The sequence below is a fragment of the Astatotilapia calliptera genome, chromosome 20 (genome assembly GCF_900246225.1).
Source record: "Astatotilapia calliptera chromosome 20, fAstCal1.2, whole genome shotgun sequence".
NCBI classification, from domain to species: domain Eukaryota; kingdom Metazoa; phylum Chordata; class Actinopteri; order Cichliformes; family Cichlidae; genus Astatotilapia; species Astatotilapia calliptera.
In genome coordinates, this window is record NC_039321.1 from 29,194,857 (window position 1) to 29,218,803 (window position 23,947).

The window sequence follows — 23,947 nt, forward strand, 5'->3', positions numbered from 1 at the left end:
ATTCCCATTGGTATCTCTCCTAAAACCCAACTCCTCTACAAAAATCCAGCTGGAAGCACGCCTGCACAAGGCATTGATTAGATTCATATACAGAGTACAGAGACAGTTGTGCAACCCAGTGACTGCTGCGTTGTGTAACAACCTACGGAGCCCCTTACTCCAGAGAGCCAGGCAGTCTGTTGACGTCTCCACTGATGCAGCTTCTGGTAAGTGGAAAGTTTGCTGGGAAACTGAATGAACCCACCTCTTTCTTCTCATCTAACCACTCTACCCTCCAACCCCCTTTTTCTCTTCCTGCCTGTTACACCTACAGCTTAAAGCACTTGGAGGAAAGGTTTAAAAAAAAAAAAATAGGAAGCATACAAGGCCACAGCCTTAGCAGTTCTTCAAACTAGACAAATGTCTTCTTATATTTACATGTCAGTACAAAGCAGGAAAGATGGTGATTTTTCAGCTTCCATAATCCTCTTTGTGCCAAGAAGATCCTATTAATCTGCACAAAAACGTCACTGACCCCTAAAGAGCAGAGTTTTGGGAGTACTGCGATTATGCTTGTCTACAGGGATGTGACATTTGACCTCTATTTAAGAGGCAGTTATACTATGGCAAATCTCCCCCTGGAACAAGTGAAAAGGAGATGTAATTACCTAGATAAGAAGATCTGATGAAAGACAAAAACCTTACATGAAACCTTCTGAAAAAGATGCCCAAAAAGGACAACATCAGAAAGACAGACATGGTGAGATGTGCTGGTCCCTGCTGTGGAGCTCCGCTTAGAGGGTGGAGAGGATGGGACGGGTCAGCTCTGCTCTCCTTTTATCTTCACAGTAGGAGAATTAAACATGCAGACAGAGCTGGCCACATCTGGAACCTTTGTACACTTATCTGCGCTTCTCTTTCAGGCTCCCAAAAGCTATAAATCAACCAGTTCATGTGAACCCTGCATCAACCCTACACCTATCCCTAAGTCTGCCCAGCGTGCTATTACTAGAGCACCTGATCCCTGCTTCTATTAAACAGAACAGACATAAGCAGTTTATACACATGAATGTCCAGTGAATCAGGTCCAGACATTGTCTGCAGCTTCCTTTTCACACATGTAGCGGACAGCAGGAGATTATCCATGTCAGAGAGATGCTTACTACCTGAAATACTATGTTTGGTTTAGGCGACGGTTGCTGCCAGGTTTCACAGGATATGACACAAAGCAGCACGCTCACGTCCTTACTGTCTATTCTCTGGACAATCACCTCCTTTATTAAGCCTAATGTACATTACACAGACGCCGCACTAAGGGACCTGGAATGATAAAATTTGTTTAAAGCCTGGTCCGACACATTCGCCTATTTTAATTGTCACAAAAAATTCCTCTGGGTAGCATCTGGAAAAGTTCAGGGCAGAAGCGAATATGTTAAAACCTCTGTAGCGAACAGGTTTGGACCAGTTTTATGAGCAGATTTTGAGTTGAAGGAGGTTGTACGGGTGCACTCTTATCTCAAAATGCTTTCTTTTTTAAGCGTCGCAGTAAAAAGGATACAGAGGAAAACAATATATAATGAAAAAATCCAACAAAAGAATGGATGAAAGTGTCAAATCTCACTTCATGAAACATAATGTTACTAAGTAATGGCTGAACGACTCAAAGGTATTTGGGTTTGTGTGCGTGCGCATGCTGAAGTGACCTGACTGGACATGACTTGAGACGGCTCGAGGAATGTAAGTGAGTGTTCAGGCTGACATAAACCAACAGAGGAATGTGAATACCATTGATATGACCACTCACATATACATATTGCTTCAAGGTGTATCATATAACTACCTTCGGTTTCGCATTCTCAATTTCATCCTTCCCTTTAAATTTCATTTGGTGTTTCTCCCGATTCCACACCTCACAATAATTTATCCCTTAGACCACTTAAAAGAGCACACTATCAGGGAACGTGGACTCGGGTTTGCATACCAGAAATAGAAAAATCGGTGATTAAATTAAATTAAATTAAACCTATATATTGCCAAATCATAACCGCAGTCACCTCAATGCATTTTATATTGTAAGGTAAAGACCCTAACAGAGAGAAAACCCCAAATCAGATGATCCCACATGAGCAAGCAGTTGGCGAGAGTGGGAAGGAAAAACTCCCTTTTAACAGGAAGAAACCCGGACAACCAGGATCAGGAATAAGGAGCCATCTGCCACGACCAGTTGTGAGTTTTGACTCTTTTATTAAAATGATAATAATATTCCGTGTGACTGTGGACATTTTCTATATCAAATCAGATCACGGATTCCTAATTTAGGCGAGAGCTGCAGTGAGTATGCCACAGGTATCTTCAGTATGACATCTGATATCTGACACTCGCCAAATACATTTATCAGCAGTGCTTCTTCAGGTTGATAGAAATGTTTTTCCCCGAAATATAACTGCGCTGTGCTTTCAAGAAGACGGGGTTCAAAAGAGCACTGGACCAAAAAGCAACAGCAAAAAGCCAACACAATAAGGGAGAGACGGGATATGAGGGACTCATGACTGAATCAATAGACTGGAAAAACCCCAGAGTTTCTAAAGCTTCTAGCCTCTGCCCCGGCTGTCAACAGTGACGACTATTACACAAGCTTCATTTGAAGTGGATATGAGCCAAGGCACTTTCAATCATGACACAGGTTTTGTGTCCCACACTTCAGGGTCTACACACCCCAGATACTCCACTTGTTTTCTTCCTGTCTGCTGTTCTTCGCCTGGGGCCAGGTTCTCAAGGGAAAACTTCTCACATGCATGTATGTGTTTACGAGCATGCAAACCATGCCCTTGCTTTTTGTGTTTTGTCTGCAAATTCTGCCCCCATTCTTAGAGAGTAATGGCTCTGTCAGCCAGGTGAATAAAAACAGACCTTGGCAGGCTTGCAATCACAGATAATTCATTTCAGCATTATATGAGTAAGTCTCTCAATAGGAAGTAATCATATACTGTGCACATCCATTTGTGTGCATCTGGTTGTTACTCGGAGCCTGTGAGTTCAGACAATGCACAATGACAATGCTACCTTCACAAAACAGATGTGCTGCCTATCCACCACATCTCAGAGGACAAAATGTACAGTCCTGGGAAAGACTTAGAAAAAGGCAGAGAGCACTTTTGTCTGGCAAACCCTAGTGCCAAATACCATCACATAAGAGACCAGTGTCTGATCATACTAGCATGGGTCAAACAAAAGCAGCGGAAAAATACTTTTCCAGGCTTCTGAAAAGCTCCGCACAGTAAGTGCATGAATCAAACTTCCCAGCAGGTTGCTTTTACCTGTCAAGAAGTATGCAAATGAATAACTAAAGGCATGCTGGAAGCCTTGTATGTATTATATAACTGTAAGTCTGCTACACACACATTGCTTCTATGGGATAGTTTAGTGGTGTGTCAGGGTGCCCCTGTTCTTTAGAGGAAAAAAAATCTTTTGAAAAATAAAGTTGGCCTCAGCATTTCTTCTTGGCACTTTCAAGTTGGTTTGAGCTGCTTTTGGGAGACAAGCTTACAGTAGAGTTTGAGCTAGCAAACCCACAGCTGACCACTTTTAAAGAAAACAGGAAAATATAAACTATGTCAACAACTGTCTGTAAACTTCTACTCACGGTGCAAGCTGAGAGAGATGTTGATGGTGCGGTTGTTACTGACAGACTTCAGGTCTTGGATGCTGGCACACTTAAGCTGGGTGGCAGCGGGGGTATCACCCACATCTATCCAGCAAACAGTCTCCTCCGCATAGATGAAGTCCATAGCCATGGTCTGTTTGGTGGCGATGGAAGGAACCCGGGTCGCGGAGCCACTCAGGGAGGTGCATCGGATGTTGTTAAGGTTGGCGATCAACAGAACAGGCAGACGATCCACAGGCTCTGGGTGAGGTTAACAAATTTTTAAGTAGAGGAGAGAAAATATTAGGAAGCAATATGATCTCCTGCATAATGTTTTGGCCATCCATTTCCTGGTTCAGCGTGAACTATAATCATTGGGCTCTGTCGATTCCTGTCCACCCCCTCACCATTTTTGGCTTTGCAGGAGCGGTTGTCTGGCTGCAGGAGATAGCCCTCCACACAACTGCAGGTGTAGCTGCCTTCAGTGTTTGTGCATGTCTGACTGCATGTTCCATACACACCACACTCATTGAAATCTACACAAAGAAACACAAAAGCGCATTAACACACACAGTAAATGATGAAACTTTAAGATAGTGTTCTCTTCTCTTCCAAAGGCTGGTTGAATCACCTCTACATGCTGTCCCCTGCAGTCAGCAACCAGATGGTTACTTTTTGTTTGTCTTAGGCCAAACTAAAATGAATTTGCCAAATCACCACCCACCTTTACATTTCTTTCCATCTGCAGCAACCTCGTAACCATCTCCACAGTAGCAACGAGGCCCATCATGAGTCACTGCACAGCCAATCTCGCACCCATGGGAGGCACAGTCTGGTGCGTTTGCTAAACCAGGGAAAACAGAGCAACATAGAGCGTGTTAAATACTGCTGAAACATGAATACTATTAAGGATAGCAGGGATGATCCCAGGGCAATCTTTACAGAGGCATGCTATCGTGTCCAATCCTATCCTGTCTTACAGGACTGCAAGACTGCGAGTGCATGTGAATGTGTGTATGAGACAAAAGGACTGTGGTTAAGTGTGTGTATTCATCTGTGCATGTGACAGACGCGGTGATTCGAATGTGCACACATTAGAGAGCTTCTTCTTTTCCAGCCTCAGAGGAAACTCAAGGTCACATCCTTTTGGCATGAAATGAAAGAGGGGAATCCGCACATCCTCATGGCCTCTGTAGGTTGTGCATGAGCATGCAGAGGTGTGTGTCGGGCCAAGAGCATAAATAGGGTTGTGTGGCTGTGATAGATTCTTGTCACATGACACTGCTCATGAGTCTAAATACATTAAAACAGTATGTACTGTTTGTCATGGTGCTTTAAGGTGACTTTTTCCTCATTCAGTGAGGATTTCCAAAGCTCCCTCAGCAGAGACACGCATATAAATCGTTTCATATTCCAAAGTAAAGTACACAGATGAATCAGTGTTCACCATACAACTATTTGCATTAAAACAAACATTTTTGTAAAGGAACTTTCAACCACTTTAAGTCATTACTTATTTTGCTGCTCAATTACCAGATTAACAAGTCAATTCTTTTTTAAAATTGGTTTTAGGACTGATTATTAGCTAGATAAGACTTCATCTTCTAACCTCATATCAATATGAACAGCAGGACCGAGGAGAGAGAGCATAGAAAAAACAAAACTTAAGGTTCAAAGCAAATTTCCCCCAAAAATAGAAAAGATAAGTAAAAAAGGAGGCTTCTAGCAGCACAAAGACATTTAGCCCAACCTCCAACAAAAACAATATAATCGTTCATACACTATGTGTACTGCAGCTAGTCGTGGCACGGCTGTGAAGAGTGGAGACTGGACCTATTGAAGGACCCTTATTATATAAAGCCTGTGGCACTTTAGGCAATAATGACTCTTTTGTTGTGGCTCCGTTGAAAGGAAGAGTCTCCAGCAAACATTGTGGCCCATATCGAATCCACTCAGCAACGCTCACGCTGTGAGAGACCACAGGCAAGCAGAGAGCTAAAATACCCAACATGTTTATCACAGCCCAGGTTCATGGATTCCATTTAGCAAAGGCTGGGTGAAACAAAGTGACATTATACTTAAATATTATATATTATATTAAGGAATATTCTAATATTAAGGACTATTCTGTTATATACCATAAACGCTAGTCATAAAAATCCAACAAATGAAAAATTATTAAGTGGAATCTGTAACGATCCGTTATAATAACGGTCCTATGAATTAAAAAGGATGATTTGGTTTTCATACATTTGACAGAGTTTGGTCAAAGTAGGTTCTGGATTTAAATGGAGAGCGAATTCATGTTAAAATTAAGGCTAATGTATCGCTGAACAAATGTAATATTTTACCTTAGTCACAGTTAAAAAAAAAAAAAAAAGATTCTGGGATGTGAACATGAAAAACGTACTTGATCCAACCTCAGAGGAGAACAGATGAATGGAGAAAGAACTGAAGAAACAATTAAAAAAGAAAAGAAAAACAAGAAAGTGAAGGGAGAGGAGAGGCTGGAGGTGTAAACTGCACATACAGGACTCGAGGATGAGGTTAGAACGTTCCAGCTCTAAGCAAACAAACAACAGCTGTATGTCAGACGTTTGACCAGAGCTAATGAACGAAGCAAACAAATCACACAGTGACACACTGGAGACCTTCAGTCTTAAACCAGCACGCCAGAGTCATTGATCCTGTTACTGCAAGGATGGCAACCCTCAATTTCACTATAGACCTCTATGTGGAAGAAGGGAGACATCTGATGTGAGGACTAGCAGGCTAAAGAGTTTTTAAACAACAAATTTAGTTTGAATGTCTTAAAATTCATGTAAACACTCAAGGCATCAGTGAAAATAGGATTCATGTATAGTAACGACAGAAAAGGTTGCTACTTGAACTCTGAGGTTTCAGTAAAATCCCACCAATATGTGTATTCTGACTATTTGTGCTAAATTAGGGCCTGCCTTCAATTAACACACACACACACACACACACACACACACACACACACACACACACACACACACACACACACACACACACACACACACACACACGAGTAAATGGTGTGATTAGCACGACACAATAGCATGAATATGATGAATAATAATAGGAGAGAGGGCGGAGATGGAAAGAAGGGAAGAACTGTCCTTGGACTCATTTCCTCAGCCCGTGAGGAAATTTATGAAAGTTGGCATTTTCCTCTAAAACCCAATCATGATGCTGACAGGCTGGCTACAGCAGTGACACAGGCTGAATGAGACAAACACATTTTGGTGTTGAGTTCATACAGTTAAAAAACAAATGAGTGACTTAATGAATGTCAGCAAAAGACAATTTATCATAATCTATCCACCAAGTGGCTTGAAAATGAATCAGCTTTATTTTATAAAAAAAAGCCTTTATTTCTATACATGATATCATAACTGTATAAAGAGGCGATTTCAGCGTGTGACATTTTAAAGAAAGGCGTTTCACAGGACATTCTTTGCGCTCTCACTGTCTGCAGACAGGTTTACACATGCTTTTGCCTTCTACATGCCACAGACGGAAGCCTCACATTACCCTACGTTGTGTCATTAAATGATGTCACGTTCACGTTTTTTGGCCCCATGTTTTGTAAAAAAAAAAAGAAAAAAAAAAAAAAAGTTCTGGCAATCTGAAGATTTCTTTTTAAAAATGGTCTATATGTGCACCTTACATGTTTTAGCAGTTCACATTAAATATGATGTTATTGTATCTCGAGTTAAGACGCTTCATTCCCTTAAACTACTTTGTGACTGTGAGCATTACAATTGTGGATTCTATCACACACTTTATATTGTAGTAGCTGATGGCAAAAGCTAACATTACTATAAAGCTATATGTCAGTGAGCATACAATGTATCTCCTGCCAGTTGTTTGCAGGCTTGATAATCAAATAGGGCAAAGTAACCATTTGCAAACACACATAGTGCGGCTTGAGTAATGAGCAAACAGTAGCTAGCTTATTCCCAAACAGTGGCAGTATGCTGCCCACATGTCTAAATTTAAACTTGCACAAATACTCAAACACAAATGTACAACGACTCACAAAGTACACCTGCTGTAGCACATTCCCGTGCATGGCAGCAGCACAACTTGCTAAATAAATTCAATACATGCAATTTCTTTTATCTTCAGCCAATGATCATTTATGATTAGATTACAGCACTGTAGAGCCTTCACTTTTAACTGCAGCCCATAAACCAATTTAGGTCAAGACCCACTCATGAATGAAGCTTATAATGTAGTATTTCCACAGGCAGCTTCAAGTCCGATTGAAGTCCGATGACCGATTGTCATTGCACAGTTACACAATGGAACGTGAAGGACAATTAAAGCTCTGCATAAACAACAGCGATAGCTCACTACAATAATCAGGGTTCCAGTGGGGTGCCTTGAAAGAGGGGGGAGGGGGGGGGGGGGGGGGGGGAGACTCAATAACACTGCCATGACCCCATTTTTTCTTGCCTTGTCAATCATTCACATCTAAGAGGCAGGTCTAAAGTTGCGTCTTGAAAGAGAGGCTTCCTCACCCTCAAAGAAAAGAGAAACGCAGGCCTGCAAATCAACCACCTATACGACAGAAGGACTTCATAACTGCCAACAGTCTATTTGATTAAACAGGTTTCATTTACTTGGTTTGAACTCTCGCAAAGCCACATGGTAACTTTTCAAATGCTCTTGTCCTGAGCAAGGCACAGGGACCCATGGCCATAAAAATATTATACATCGCATTTATCTGCAATATTAACAATAAACTAGAACTACTATCTTGAGGTTGTATGCTTCAGTTCGCTAGTGAAGCTTCAGTTTACATCCATGGCTTTGCAGACTCATTGTATACATTCATGTCACAATGACACAGTGTTCATATTTTTGCTTCTGTAGGCCACCACAGCAGATTCAAAATGAAGCAAACTGTACAATGACTGAAGTGTAGTCTTCAAGAGGTTTGACAAAATAATGTCATAATTAACTTTTGGAAGTTGCAGTTATTTTCTGACCACTCAAAAATATGGATGGCCTCCTTTGCATTAAATACCTGCACATTAAGAGGTCCAATGAACAGCTAGAAACACTTGGAACCAACTCCAGATCTTTTAATAACAATAATAATGGATTGGATTTATATAGCGCTTTTCAAGGCACCCAAAGCGCTTTACAATACCACTATTCATTCACTCTCACATTCACACACTGGTGGAGGCAGCTACAGGTGTAGCCACAGCTGCCCTGGGGCAGACTGACAGAAGCCAGGCTGCCATATCGCGCCATCGGCCCCTCTGGCCAGCCCATAAACTTTTATGTTTTTAATATATGAAATAGCGAGGACACTGGATACAACTGGCCATGAACATACTTATTAGTCAATGCTCCGGTTCCTTTTGAGCTTGGATAAGTAAGTCCAACATTTTCTGAACAATATTCTGTTAAACATCCTGAATTAAAGTTGAGATGTCTTGACTGCTTTACTTCAAAGGGCATTTTTCAAATTGTGTGTCCTTGTCCAAAATCTATAAACCTGTGTGCCCATGTAGTGAAGACTCCGGCCACAGACTTTATCAGACGATATGATCACAATTACTTTATTATCTTATTAGACATTTATGCAGTTTAATAATATCAATTTAACAACTACCCTCCTTTTTGACAACCTACTTTTGTTCCTAGATTTAATATGGGATGACCAGTATATAAAGCTGGATGATATCATCTTTTTCTAATTTGCTCCAACTAGTATAATCACGCAAGATCAAACTTAAAGGTGACCAACATTAGAGTATATTCATGCATTTGTGTAATAATTTCACTGATAATTATAAATGTTTGCATACAGTCAGGTGTCAAATTAACTGTCTGATTCATATCCCATCAAAGCACTAATGTTGATTCCCTTTTATCACTCCAGTACATAAAGCGAGCTACTTAACCCCAAGGCTTTCCGCACACTGTGAAAAAACAGAAAACCTATTTTAGAAAGCTTGAAATACCGTGCAGCATTCCCCTTTCTAACCGCTTGTCAACAACTTTGACAGAATTACTCAGAAACGCTGAATGACAAAGTGTGCTTTCAAATATCAGTGGCCAGGTATACTTGCACAACCTGGCAGTTTGTACGAGCAAACACTACGAAGCTTGTGAAAGCCTTTTCCCTGAAATGAGGCGGTCTCACAAATGCCAAAAGTTCTGGACACACAGCTCATGTGTTTGGTTGCATGAGTAAGAATGTGACTTTGTAAGTGTATATTTGTGTGCACATGTGAGGGCATGCATGTATGCATTACAGGCACACACACATGCCGGTGTGTTTAAGTACTTGTGTGCGTAGAGCGCTGCCTTACTGAAAACAGCTGGACCTGTGTCCTCAGGGCAGTGCACGTTGTAACGGGATGACATCATCACCGCGTTGCATAAAAGGCTTGTGTAGCAGTGATGACCGCTGTGTGGGTTACTAACACTTTCACCCACACTGTGGTTCAACACATCTCGTTTTCTTCTGGTCTCAACTAATCACACAAACTTTTTTTTGTAATGACTCAACTCAGTGTGGAGGATTAATATTGATACAGCGTGGTTCACGATTACTCTTTGAGCACATGGAAGGAAGCAAACCGAAAATAGAGATAGAACCTTGCATCAAATGCCTAAAGCTGTAAACTGATACAAAGATAAAGCCAATAAATGATAAAGAGATCAGATCTCTGTGTTGCTGATAGTGGAACAGACATCAGACGCTTTGGTTAATATGTTTTTTTAAATGGCAAAAGATTAGCCAATGTTTGAGAGCTCAGCAGACTCACCCTTGATCCAGGTCTCTGATACTCTGAAACTTTACTGTTGATGGTAAATATCTGATTTAGATTTAGTAATTTCATATTCCAGGAAAAGAGCAGCACAATGGAAAAGGAGAGGCACAAAATTACGAACGCAGATGTCCCAGCGTTGAGTCAGAGCTCTGTCAAGGCCAATACTCTTCTGCACTTCTGCAAAGAGAGTACTTGAACTAAGAGTTTACATCAAATATCAGCTCATAATAATGCATATTAGAACTCTGCCCCACTCTCTCCAAACAGCTGCTGTGCCTTGCACACCCCCCTGTGGGGCCCCTTTGGGAGCTTTTCTACTGCAATGTCATTGCAAATGGTGTATAGATAGTTTAAAGAGGAGTGGTTAAAGTTTGTCTGCCTGTATTATTGCAGGGTCTTTACCTTACAATATAAAGCACCTTGTGATTTGGCGCTATATCAATAAAACTGAATTGAATTGGCATGTCTGTTGACAGGCTGCCTGTATAACCGAATAGTGAATATAAACTGCTGCGATCCACATCCTTGATCCAGATCCTTTATTATCGCTCTGATTCACTAACAAGTTTCTTAGTCTCCAAATAATTCAGCTGACACACAAACAACCTCCCCCCCACCCCAACCAAAAAAAACCCCAAAACAAAACAAACAAACACTGTTGTTTATAATGGAGCACTGTAACAAAAAAATAATTTCCCCCAGGGATCAATAAAGTATTCTGATTCTATCCTTCTTGGCAGATGTGACAAAGACAAACTTCAGACAGTTACAGGATATCTGAGCACTACCTTGCAGAATACTGAGTCAGCTCTCAAAAGGCAGCCAGTGTTTGCTCTTTTGTTAGCTGCAACAAAGAAATACACTATGGACTCAATATGTTCCATCACTCATTCTTCTGTTGTCTCTAATTAATAGGGGAGGATGTGATGGGATTTTTCTCAGCTGCATCTGGTCTGAATGCTTATTATTCCTGCTAGGATTGGGGGAAACAGCCTCATAGCAGAGCTGATTGATAAATTAATGACTTTTTTTTCCCTTGAAAGAGAAATTCCATAGTAATTGCACAAGCTAGGACAGGCCAACTCATTAAATGGCCCAACAGAGGGGATGACTCGATAAAAATGATGGTTTGGGATGGAAAGACAAGAACATTTTGTTTATAACAGAAACTGTCTGGTTAATTTTGACCCACAACAAAGGGCAAAAGTGTCAGTATGACAGAGGAGAAGGTGTGTGTGTGTGTGTGTGTGTGTGTGTGTGTGTGTGTGTGTGTGTGTGTGTGTGTGTGTGTGTGTGTGTGTGTCACTTTGTTTCCTACCTCTGCAGTGAGGCCCCTCATCCCAGCCGTCAGTGCAATCAACGACTCCATTACAAAATCTGCTTGCATGGAGACAAACTTCCACATCCAGGCATGGATATTTATTGACAGGACACTGGTTCACTTTGTTGTGTGTGCCTGGAAAACATGCAAAAGATTTTTTAAGTAAAAGCAGATGTATAAGGCAATATTTTAAGGCAGTAAAACTCAAAGATGAAGCAGAATAATGCATGCATCTAACCTCCCCCCCCCCCCCCCAAAAAAAAAACCCCAACAACAACAAAAACAAAAACACATCGTAAATTCACAACTGAGCTTAATGAGGCTTCATAAAACTATTAAACGCATTTTACATACTTAAAAGTGAATTCCTGGCATCAAAAGAATTAAATTTCTTTATGACTCATTAAAGAACTCTTCTAATGTTGCTTAATTTTATAACATTTATTGAGGAGGCTGTCATGTGCAAAGAGAAACTGTACAGAGATTTTCCTCGGTTGTCCATTAGTTTTGCATACTACTCTGGTGAGGTCCTGGCTTATTATTTCCTAGTATTATATGGACAAAACCCTTATAGTTAAATCCGCGACCTTTAAGATCATCACAGGTGAAAGATTCCCCAAAGGGAATTGTGTCTAGGGATGGGGATTGATGAGGTTTTATTGATACCAATTCCATTATTGAATTTGCTAATCGATCCAATTCCCTTATTGATTCTTGACCCAGTTTCATATGAGAAAACAAGTATGCCTGCAGATTTCCAGTGCAGTACAACTACTTTATCATTTATTTATTTATTATTTAATCCCAAACAGACTATCGCTTAATGCTAGATGAAGAAATGAAAGAATGTCATTTATTGAAAGCTTTATTTGAAGTCAACTAAAATCATGTTAAGCATCTGTACAGACGAGCTGCTCGGCTGGTAGCACTTGTGGTGCTCATCCATATCGCATCAAATGCATGACACTTGAGCAAGTGAATCCTGTGTTGCAGGAGATGTTTCAGCATGTTTCTGGCGTTCCCACCTCAATAATGATGTTAAAGACATTACAAATAAGTCGTTATCATGTTTCTGCATGAAGCAATGCTTTGGATCGCTTCATCCTCTCTGCTGTGACCCCCTTTTTCTGATAACACTAGACATGCATGTAGCAATACTGTTGATTTGCAATCAGTGTGCATTGCCAGCACCTGCGGACACTGATAAAGGAATTGATAAGCTCCAACACCGGTTTTCAGTTCCAATCCCTATTTGTGTCTCCTGTTGGGACACAACCAGCAATATTTTTGCTTGTCAGGCAAATGTGTAAACCACTGCACAATAGAGCCATCATAAAACAACAACATATATTAAAACTATTCTGGGCTTTATATACTAATAATAGAGTTTTAAAATAGTATCACCAGTGTGCCAGAGAGGCAGAATTCAGAAAAGGGGTGCAGCAGTCGCTGGCTACATAGAAGGGCTAAAATTAAAGAGATAAGGCTAACATTAATAAACATTTGCAGATAAAAATGTTTTATCTTTTACTCTAAATGGCTCACATTACTTACTATGGTTGACTGAGTTCCAGTTGGTTTAGGTCACTTCTATTATCAGAGAACTAAACATTTAGCTTTATAAAAAGGGCCTAAAGTTATTTTGCTGCCTGTATTTACAGGCCATAATGACTTTGTTTTGCTTTTAGATTTGCTGCTGTAGGCAACAAGTTGCACGATTGGTGCACAGTGTGTGTTTTGTTTTTCTAAGGTGCAAATTTGACACTAAAGGCTTCCTGCATGTGTTACAGCACAAGTGATACACAGCACATGCAAACATGCGGTTACCTTTAATGCGCTCACATATTAAAAGAGAGTTTGCAGCATAAGATCACTTGGCAGACACTGAAGGAAATTTTTAAAAGAAAACACTGATAAATACTGAATCTTAAGGAGTGCAGAGGACAGGGGCCATAATGTCCTCTGGCCTAGAAAATGCTGAGTTAAAAAAAAAAGACCAAAACATACAGTAGAGGCAGCGTCTCTTCCCTCGATCTCTCCCACTCTTCTTCTCTCTCTAGCTTTCCTCTCGGCCCACACTGCAGAGTAAACAGTTTGCCTTGGCTGTTTTTCTTCTTCTTCTTCCTCCTCCTCCACCTCTCCCTCTTTCTTTCTTTCTAACATCTGCTGACCCATTTTAGAAAAACACTTGAAGCAGAACAAATAAAGTTCACCTCCTTCACAGGAAACGATCTGCAGAGTTCTGCAGAATACATGTTGTGCTGGGATACGTTTTCAGAGGACGCTATCTGAATATGCACATAGCCCGAGCAGCAAACCTGCTTCAGATGTTCGCATACACAAATTCTCAGTTTTCTGAATATTAACCAGCTGATGCAGCCAAACTGCAGTTTATCTGACACTAGTTGCAGCTTTCCTGATTGTAAACCCAGCAAAGCAAATGCAGGGGAATGAAAACATAGTTTTTAAAAACTTGCTGTGTTATATCTTTGTATAATGCATATCGTTTGAGTCTTAAAAGAAAGTTACACGTCTCTTAATGCCCAAGACAAGCCATAACATACATGTGGGAGAAAGAATATTTGCCTGCATGGTGGCATTCCCTGATGAAAACCACTAGCATTCCTTCTGAGGCTCCCTGATCCATCCAAGAGAGATTAGTAACCACACACTGAACATCACATTTAACTCTGTTAAAACAAGTGCCTTAAAGTGACACGAGCTTCCATAACGATCCCACATCAGCAGCCTGCGTGGAAAATGTGCCACATTCAAACTTAGAATTAGCTTCTCATACATCTGGCTTAGGGAGGAGAGTAGCTCTCCCGTATGGGGGATGCTAGCATATTAGCAGCCCTCCTACAGCCTTGGCCTCTAAGCCAGCCTGATTTACATGCAACACACTGCCAATGTGGGGATTTTTACATAAACGACAGTACCAGGAATAATCTGCCATGTACACTGGAAAAGAAACCCTGCCAAGGATTTAGCATTTGTCGTCAGTTCTCGGGGGAGTATAAAAGACGAGTCGGAGTGCAAGACATCTGAATTATACCAACAGCAGAAACATGCATCTTTGCAACTGTGTGTCGAGGGAGCTTTTTTCTTGAAATGTGATCTGCTGACGACTGAGCAGACAGGTAAACTCACACACTCGCTAATCAAAGTAAACCAGGAATCGGATTTCTGTGCTCTACGGCCACCGAGAGACTAAAAAGATTGATCTCTGCTTTCCATCACACCCACAACAGGCTCTTCTTCTACACACATCTCTACTTCTGCTGACAGGGCAGCAAGCAGCAGAACTTTTTGGAAAACACACTAACAACTGCTAACAATCAAAAAGACTGACTACTTTGTGTTTCACAACACAGTAATACATTGGCAGGAGCTGAATAACGACCAGCAGCAGAAAGCTAAATAGAAAAGACAATATGGAGGATTAAATAACTTGTGGGGGACAATAGACATGAACCCTGTACCGGCTGCTCCAGTTTGGGAAATTGTTGGCAGTGTATTTTACTGGAAGTAGCCTTTTTCTATTACTTTGCAAAGCTGAAGGGGAAATAAGACGTTTTAATACAGCTCTGCAGCTTTTGGTGAGCATTTTTTGCTTAGACCAGGTAAACCAGGTAGCAGGTAAAACATCTCATCAGTGGGCTGCTTTAACATTATCATTAAATATCTTTATTTCTGCAGCTGCTGAATCCTTGAAGTAAGACAACAGCAGGTGGCGTTTCTTAGCGGTTTGCTTTTGCCAGTTTGTAACAGCTGAATTTCTTTTTCTTGTATCAAATAATCTATTGTACTTAAACTGTACAATGACAAAATATAAATTATATGAACAAAAGGGGTATTTGGATCGATCCCATTCTGGTTTGAAGTACTTCAAAGTATTACACGGCCTACACGGTGCTTTCAGTGACTAATTCTATCTACTGTTCAGTTTGAATGGTTTCTAATCTCAAATCTGGTTTCCCAGGCATGACTAATTGTTAGTGACCTTTCGAAGCCGATTACGCTGACTGGTTCTCACAGATGGTTTTGACTCTGCATTGTCTTTAAAAATAATACAATTTTCAAACAAATCCTATGACAATAATAACAATGAGAATGAAATGCAATTTGTAACAGATTAAAAAATAAGTGCTCCATGACAGGAGAAAACCAAACATAGGAGACGTCTTCACTGCTCGAGCCCAGAACTGAAATGATGTCAAACAAGATGAACTTTCATTTGCACCCAGCTTTTACAGACTTATGTGGTGTCACTGATGCAAAGGTGTAAACAAGTCAGAAGTGCCGTTTCTGTGTTATAAGATCACTAAATCCATGTTGTTAGTATGTAAAGAGTTGGGCTCATTTCTTCTTTATGGTTTATTACTCTTACAATAACCAGTGTTAAAGTCTGTAGTGGTTGGGTATTTCCTTTGCCCGTGCTCAATTTTCACACATGCAATACGTCTCTGAAGTGTTTCCAGCAGCGAGAATGCCGCTGACGCACTGAGTCGGAGTAACGTAACTTGTCGTAACAATGTCCTTGTTAATTTGGGTTGAACCCAGGACTGTATAGGCGTTGGCTGAATAGCAGTGGTGTACACAGCTGACAGCCTTTCCAACAGTCCTCACCTGATTCATCATTTCAAGCGTTCACATATAAGAAGGCGAGGAGTTTCATGAAAAGCTTCCCGGCAGCGATTGTGAAAACAAAACAGGAACACAGAGAAACTTCTACGTTGAGCCCCAGGTCTTAGTTAATTTATTCATTGACTGCCAGGAGGTCGCACATAACAAAACAACTTTACCATATCTCCGGCCTTACCTTGCATTTGATCCTGCAGTTTATATTCCACTTTATTCACATTCTCACAGCATCATTTATTTACTGCTCTCCACAGCAGCTATTTTCACGGTTATGCACATCACTGTGTCTTATGGTTGCCAACTTTCCATCAGTTTCAATCACAACACAGCTCAGAGCAAGGGACTGTTGATTGTTCTGTTTGCTTGTTGGTGAGGTCAAGCCCGACTTTTTTCTTTAAAAAAAAAAAAAAAAAAAGAATATTAACCGACAATTTATTTGTCTGGATTAAGTCCCTCATGCTTTTGTTATCCCACATAACCAACCCCCCGCCAAAAAAACCCCATCTTTGCTGTCAACGTACAGAAAGAAATACCTCACTTAATTCTATGAGACCAGTTCTGCAGCTGTCATTTACATTTTATTAATTTTACTGACATTTTTACTCTTTAGCATTATTAAGCCACCTCACTCTGAGATTGCAGAGATTCTTTACTGAGGCAGAAAAAGGGAAAATTACAACTCCCACACCTATTAGCGAGCAGAATGAGGATCATTACATCGCTGCACTAAACATCAGGATCATTTAACAGTGATATAAGCATAACCTCACAGCGGCCTCCGGGATCTTTATTGTTAACTGTTCTCCGTGACTTACTTCTTTCATTCTCGACGTATCACATGTGAAAAAAATTATCTGAGATTCATCGTAAAACAAACTGAGTTGCAATGCCAAACTCGTTTAACTGTCACGGCATTTCTATTGCAGTGTGCAGTCTTTGCCAAGAGCACAGTGCACACTTTAGATAATGCATCACCTTCAAAAATAAGCACAGCTATCCCTTGTATGTCGTGGGTTCCACTAAGGTTTTACTGATGGACACCAGTGAAAGACGGTCTTTCCTAATGTGCGCTTCCCTCCTACACCTCAGGCTTCAGATCCAACCATCCCCCATCCTCAGTAGTTATGCAATTACCTTAAATTTAGATCCCCTGTCGATCTTTTGTTCTGCTCATAAAAGCCCGCGTTTCTTCCTGCTCTCTGGGTTCCATAGCAGCCCCTGACTGACTCCCATACAGTCTGCTGTCAGCTCGAATTAAAATGTCACGCAGGGTGACAGGCAGGCCTGCCCACTGATGGACTCTCCCCACTCTGGAGTCACACACTTTGCAGCGGCATACAAAATGAGCACATGACTATGGCAAACCCTACTGAGGAGAAATCCACTGGGAGCAGACGTGTGTGCTAGTTTTTACCCAATTGTAATGAAACAGTACAATAAATACAATGCCACAACTGAACTGTATTGTAGGTTTTGTGTATCTAATACCTCTGTCTTTCTCTGCATGGTACAATCAAGATACTGACAAGGATCGTGTGCAAATGACCCAAAATTCATGTTTGAGTATCATGCACACAGACATGACTACAAAAGGGTTCAGCAACGGTAAACTCATTAAATAGCAAAACATATTTGGAAAAAAACAGCACTTCTCTTCCAAAAGTTCCAATGAGCGTTAAAATGAATACACACTTTGCTTCAGTTTCACTATTTTGTTGGGAAAAGTACATTTATCCATTTCAAGCTAAACACAGACCAAGCACAGGATTTGCCTGCAGACAGAAGAAAATCATGTCAAACTAGTAGTTTGGAAAATGGTTGAAGTTTAGATTTTGTTATTCCTGCTATGGACACTTTAGCCCTATGAATATCCTAAATAAAATAATAATAATCAAACAACTAATCCACAGATTTAAAAACTATTTTAGCAGCCCTCCAAGCTTGTGTGGATTATTTCTCCAGGCTGAATTCTTCGAGTGAAGCAGCACATCGCATCTATTCACCTCCTTGTTTACCCAAATGTGCTGGCATAATTGATAGGTTGTTTCACTCAAACCATTACTGTATAAAAGCTGTTGCAAAAAAATATTTACAAAAAAGTCATCTCCGCAAGCAAAAGAGACTGCATAGGAACCATAACGAGTAGGGAACAGAGATGAATCTACTTAAGCCACCGGACAGGGAGGAAGATGGACAGACACGGGACAAAGAGAAAGATGTTGGGAAGGAGACAGGGTGTGTCGGAGACAGCAGAGAAAGGGAAGTGGTGTCTGCGTGGTGTGTGAAAGCCCTGCGATCGTGGTCTTTTGATAGGCTGGTGAAGCTGAGGAGGGCTCAGGGCTATAGACCAGAGGGATTTACAGGGCTTTTCTCCTTCCTCTGTGGAAGCAGTGTGTCAGCCACTGCCACTACAGACCCTCTTGCCCCTGCCTAGTGCCCCCTGTGACTACAGCTACATGACTGATTATAGGCCATGAAAGGATCCCCCCCAACCCCCCAAACATTACTGTAAAAGGCTGTTTCAACAGAAAGAGGATCAGAGCCTTAAAAAGACATTTCCATTTTCCTCCTCAGCCTAAACGCTAATCTGCTCATTTTCTCCTATACAAAGGCTTTTTCTGTAGGAATAGCTCCTTCTTCCCATGACTCCATGCCTGCATCCCATCCCACCATGACAGCGGCCGCCAAGACATGGTTGTCCTGGAGAGGCTGCTGATGCATGACAGGCAAGGGACCAGGCTGGCCAGCGTCCAGAGGGGGCGCAAGGGCAAGAGATGGACAGATAACCTTGTTGTGTGGCCTGCAGCCGCCTCAGGCAGCTGCGTGGAGATGATAGCTCAATCTCCCCATCAGACCTCCTCATTAGCTCGGCCCCAGGCCACAGCATGCACTGACATGGAGCACAGTGTTTGGGCTAGGAGGCAAGCTATATGCTGTGAGGTACTATGCGCTGTACAGCACTGTGCCACTACACCATTGCATCAAAGTCTCTGAAGGAGTTTCCAATATGTTCATTACAGCAAACTGTAATGGTGCAAACACCCAAGATGAAATAATATGATAATAAGCTGAAATAAACATTTCATAGAAAGCAGTGTGTGTTTTGTGGTCCAGATTTGGTCATAGTTTCATTAAATATCTTTAGCCTCTTTGGACAAGAGCCCCTCCGTTTCATTATGAAAGTGCATTCCAATGCATATCCCCTCAAAATTACTTTCCGCCATCAACAAGGAAAACAAATCAACGTGTGTGTCTGACTGCATCTACACAACATACTCGCCACATCAATAAGCCAATGGGGACAGTTATCATGCCAAACTGATAGTGTGAGTACAGGGAGTATCTTAATATTTACAAGAGCTAACTACTTTCAATTAAAAGGTCATTTTCTCCCCCCTGAATGGGACTTGATGATACCCTATGAGGAAAGAAAAGCTGTGTATTTGCATGACTGAGATGCAATTCAACCGCCTCTTTATAGTCATCCTGTGAACATTTTCATGTTAAATCAGAAGACTTAAAAAAACCAAACTACCAAATTAGAGGCAGACAATCGTTGAATCTGATGTTAAAAGGGATTCCTGCATGGAAAGTGCTTCTCGTGATTGAGAAAGTGCTCACATGCTAGACTTCTTCAAACATCTGTTCCCACTCTCTGGCTCAACCACACTGAATGTGGGTCATGCAAGAATCATAATTGCATACAGACTTGACATACAGAGAGGAGGAGTCTTTTTCCCTTCTTTTTAGAGCAAGTGCTTGTGACAAGGAAGCAAAGTAACTACACAGCACTTTTGATTTTACCAGCAGCATCCTCTATAAGCCCTAACCAGGACTGCTTGAAATGAAAGCTATAATTGTCATGTATAAAAAAAGATTAGTCAGTCAGTTATTGCTGTAAAATCTCAAGACCTCGGTGAAATGCTTTCCCCATCCCTCTAAAACTAAAAAAGAAAAGTGCCAAAAAAAGCTGCTGTTGCTGTTGAACGGAACCAGCAGGAATACTAATGAATGTCAGTGACAGTGCGAGTAACGATGTCTCAAAGGATTTACTTTTGTTTGTGGTACTAACTAGTTATATAAACCTTTGTATTCTAAGAAATACCGCTCGTGTGGAAGTGTGTGCACAAGCATAAAGGTAAATTGGATGGTTAATAAGCACAGCGTGATAGCAAGCTTTTATCCACATCTCTTTATCCCACACTGCATCAGTTCTATGCACTTAAAGGCCTGCATTGATATAACAGCCCAAACACCCGTCCCTGACCACTTTATATCTGCCAGATAGGGCCAATTCTGCAACGTTTTACAACTACCTATAGTAACATTTAAAAAGCAGCAGTCCTAAACAGAACACCATCGCCGAGACACACAGAGTACAAACTCCTGCCCCGAGGCCACATGTCAGGGACTTCCTGAGACCTAAGCCTGTATGTAATTGAGGTGAAATGGCCTGTCTGGACTGAACTGAAGCCACGCAGTGAGGAGGAACCAGTGCAGTCCTTGGGAGTGGCTAACAGGGTCACACTGACAGCCAGGAGTCTGTACAGGCAACCTCATGATGGATGTTTGAGAGGGAGGTGTACACTGGCCCATACACCGAAAGCCTGCGTAATTCCATGTGCAACCCCCTCCCACCCCGCCTCCAAAAACCACATGTTCATACATGGACCGCCTCACCACTCAGCTTCAATGCCCCTGCGATAAATAAGCCTTCAGACTAATAACGCTAACACACAATACTGACACCCCCACCTGGATCAAGCTAGCACCCCAGTCACAGCTAGCGCCTCATGCAGTGTTACTACCCTGCTACTGTGGGTGAAGCTCGTCTTTAGCTTCTCAACATAATTACAGCCTAGATGAGTGGCTTGGAAATGACAGGCAATTAGGCCTCCAGACAGTATGATACTGAGGAGCACCCTTACTTCCAGAAAGGATACTTGAGGTGTAGATGAAAGATCCAGACAAATACACACATTTACGACTTCCCCTCTCACACACTCTGATAACAAGTGAATTCATGATCACTGTAAGCAAAGCAGGTGTAATTTTCAGCAGAAACGACACATGCATCAGTCCAATTAGCTGGACCGGTGTCAAGAAACAAGCAAAAGGATGAGTAGAATAAACCAAGCAGATTCTTACTTGAACTTTTGAAAAGCTTCATATGTGGCTGCGTGCACTGCCTGCAGTGTCACTGTTTGATTTACAGGATGGACAGACTGTGGGGCAATCCCTTAGCGGGATAGAAGCACAGCCAAGGAGCAGATGATTAGAAAGCAAAGAAAAAGGGGAAGATTGGGAGGAAATGATTTTTTTTCTAAGCCGATATCCCTGTAAGTGTTCTCTGTAGACCAAGTGTGCAGATGGTAATTAACTTAAACGGTAGATAATGTCGTAATTATAGTAGCGTGCACCACTCTATTTCGCGTCAACATTAACACACAAAATTAGACTGTGGTTTGGAGGCATGTCGAAACGCAAGTCTAGAGAGAGGGGAACTTCTCGTAATTCTCTGCCATCAACATAAGTTTGAAAGTAAAAGTTAGACTGCTTTTGTAAACGTTGAAGCTGATAAAATAAAGCAGTGGATAAACACAGGATACAGTGAACTTTTCAACATAAAAACAGTGCACCTAAACAAAGCCTCTGCAGTTAATCCAGATTTTAGCCCTTTCACATGGATCATTGCCTTCCTTTTTATCTACCATTTCCATAACAGCTCAGTTGTGAGCAGCCTTGTTTACATCCAGCTGCACAGATCATCCTATGATGCTTTCCAGTAGGGGAGTAACCAGACTGATGACCTGCAAACTGTTTCGCCCTGTGAATGGAAAAGCCAGGATAAAGGGAAAAAGACTTTTCCATTCCTCTGAGTCAGAGGAGGATTTTAAATAACCTTTAGAGCCATACTCTTTCAGAGTCTCTGACTCCATCTCTGCTGGCTCAGGCCCATTTGCTCTGTAGCTTTATCTGCAGCCCTCCATTCTAAACACTACTCAAATTTAATGGATGGCTCAACTAAAAGACTTTGGATAAAATCACAGTCTGGCCGCCTTTCTTTGTGATACTTAAAAGGCGCCCGGCCTTTAATTTACTTATTAGACTGCAAACACAGAGCGGCACAGCGAGAACGTGCATTTACTGCAGTAACATGTTTATTAAGGATGCTTTAAAAAAAACAAATACGAGTAAAGAAGCGCCTTAACTAAAAGATAAAACGAGAGGCAGCGTAGAGCCCATGGGAAGCGGGTAATTGAGCAGAACATATCTTGATGTTCTGGTGAAACCCTGCTCTCCATCTCTCCCTGCAGAAGATGAATCACACCATTGTTTGTGTCACCAAAATTACATAAGAGCTTTGCAGACCTCACTCAGTTCAATTGCATGGTAGAAAAGGGCAGAAATTGAATAACTGCATCTTGCTAGAATGAATTAGGTGGACCACACACGTTTTGTTTTTCCAAAACGCCTTTAAAAAGAAAAAAGTAAAGTCCTTAGCTAAACTAATAAAGAAAGAGTTTGGCTGTTAGCAGTAAATTATCACGGTAAAATGTGCATGACTCTTTAAATATGGGGTCGTGACAGATGAAGTAGATGAGAGAATCCTTTCTTTTTAGTTTGAATGAGACACAGATCATCTCTTCTTTCTTTCTACTTTATAGGAAAGGAAAATGAGACTTTCTCCATTTCAGCACTTTTACATATAGGAGATCACAGCATCCTATGAGTAGTGGTGCGTTACTGCTGGGCTATATTACATCCACAGTAACTAGGACCGTTAACGCTGTGAGTCACTGCCTTGCCTTTGCATGCCAGTATACGGTGAGAATCCTATGAGAGATGTAAGGTGTGGCACAATAATATTATCATTAGCGTCTCCATATAAACAGCAGGAAGGCTTTTACCAGAGAGTTTATGGATGGAGAAGCTGTTAGATGTGAGTGGTTGGGACAAGAGTCTTTGGGACAGATCCCGCAAGAGTCCAGACAAGAGCAGACACATCCCTGAAGATTCAGACTAAACAAGGCCACATTAGAAGAGCCATAATTCAGCCGAGCAGCATTCTTTGCAGAAAGAGACAAACCTGCCTCCTTATTCAGTCCTAAATTTAACTGTCTGAACATTGCACTGCTTTGTCTTCAAAGCCATTTAAGGCTAGTCATTTTGATGTCTTACATCATATGCAGAAAATACACCGTGATGCATGGGCTATAAAAAAGGTCACTTTTTTCTCCAAAAGGCTCCTCATTTTGATTACAGTGCACCGGCCAAAGCAGGAAAGTACCAGTAATATGGCTGCAGGGTAAGGTTGGGTGATACGTAAGAATTTTCCAACCAACAATTGTCAGTCCAATAAACTGATGATAGGCGATATATTTACGCATGCACAGGCTTTTTGATGGGCGTAGCAATGTAATCATGCACGGACTGATTTGCGTGCTTAGAACACAAAAGAAGTCCAAACACGGACAACCTAATTGGCTTGGTGGAAAATGCATGAAAAACGTTTCCCATTGATGTCACACATGG

At 41.3% G+C, this 23,947-nt stretch overlaps 1 protein-coding gene across 1 annotated transcript in view; it reads right to left on the bottom strand.

Moving 5' to 3' along the window:
* The window catches only part of LOC113013000 (low-density lipoprotein receptor-related protein 1-like), an 83,425-nt gene that overhangs the window by 47,537 nt on the left and 11,941 nt on the right, over positions 1–23,947 (bottom strand). Inside the window, exons 3-6 of the mRNA XM_026153491.1 lie at positions 11,765–11,902; positions 4,347–4,466; positions 4,030–4,158; positions 3,623–3,883 (exon numbers count right to left, since the gene is read on the bottom strand). Of these exons, the coding sequence (XP_026009276.1) occupies positions 3,623–3,883; positions 4,030–4,158; positions 4,347–4,466; positions 11,765–11,902 (648 nt within the window). The remainder of the gene's footprint in view (positions 1–3,622; positions 3,884–4,029; positions 4,159–4,346; positions 4,467–11,764; positions 11,903–23,947) is intronic.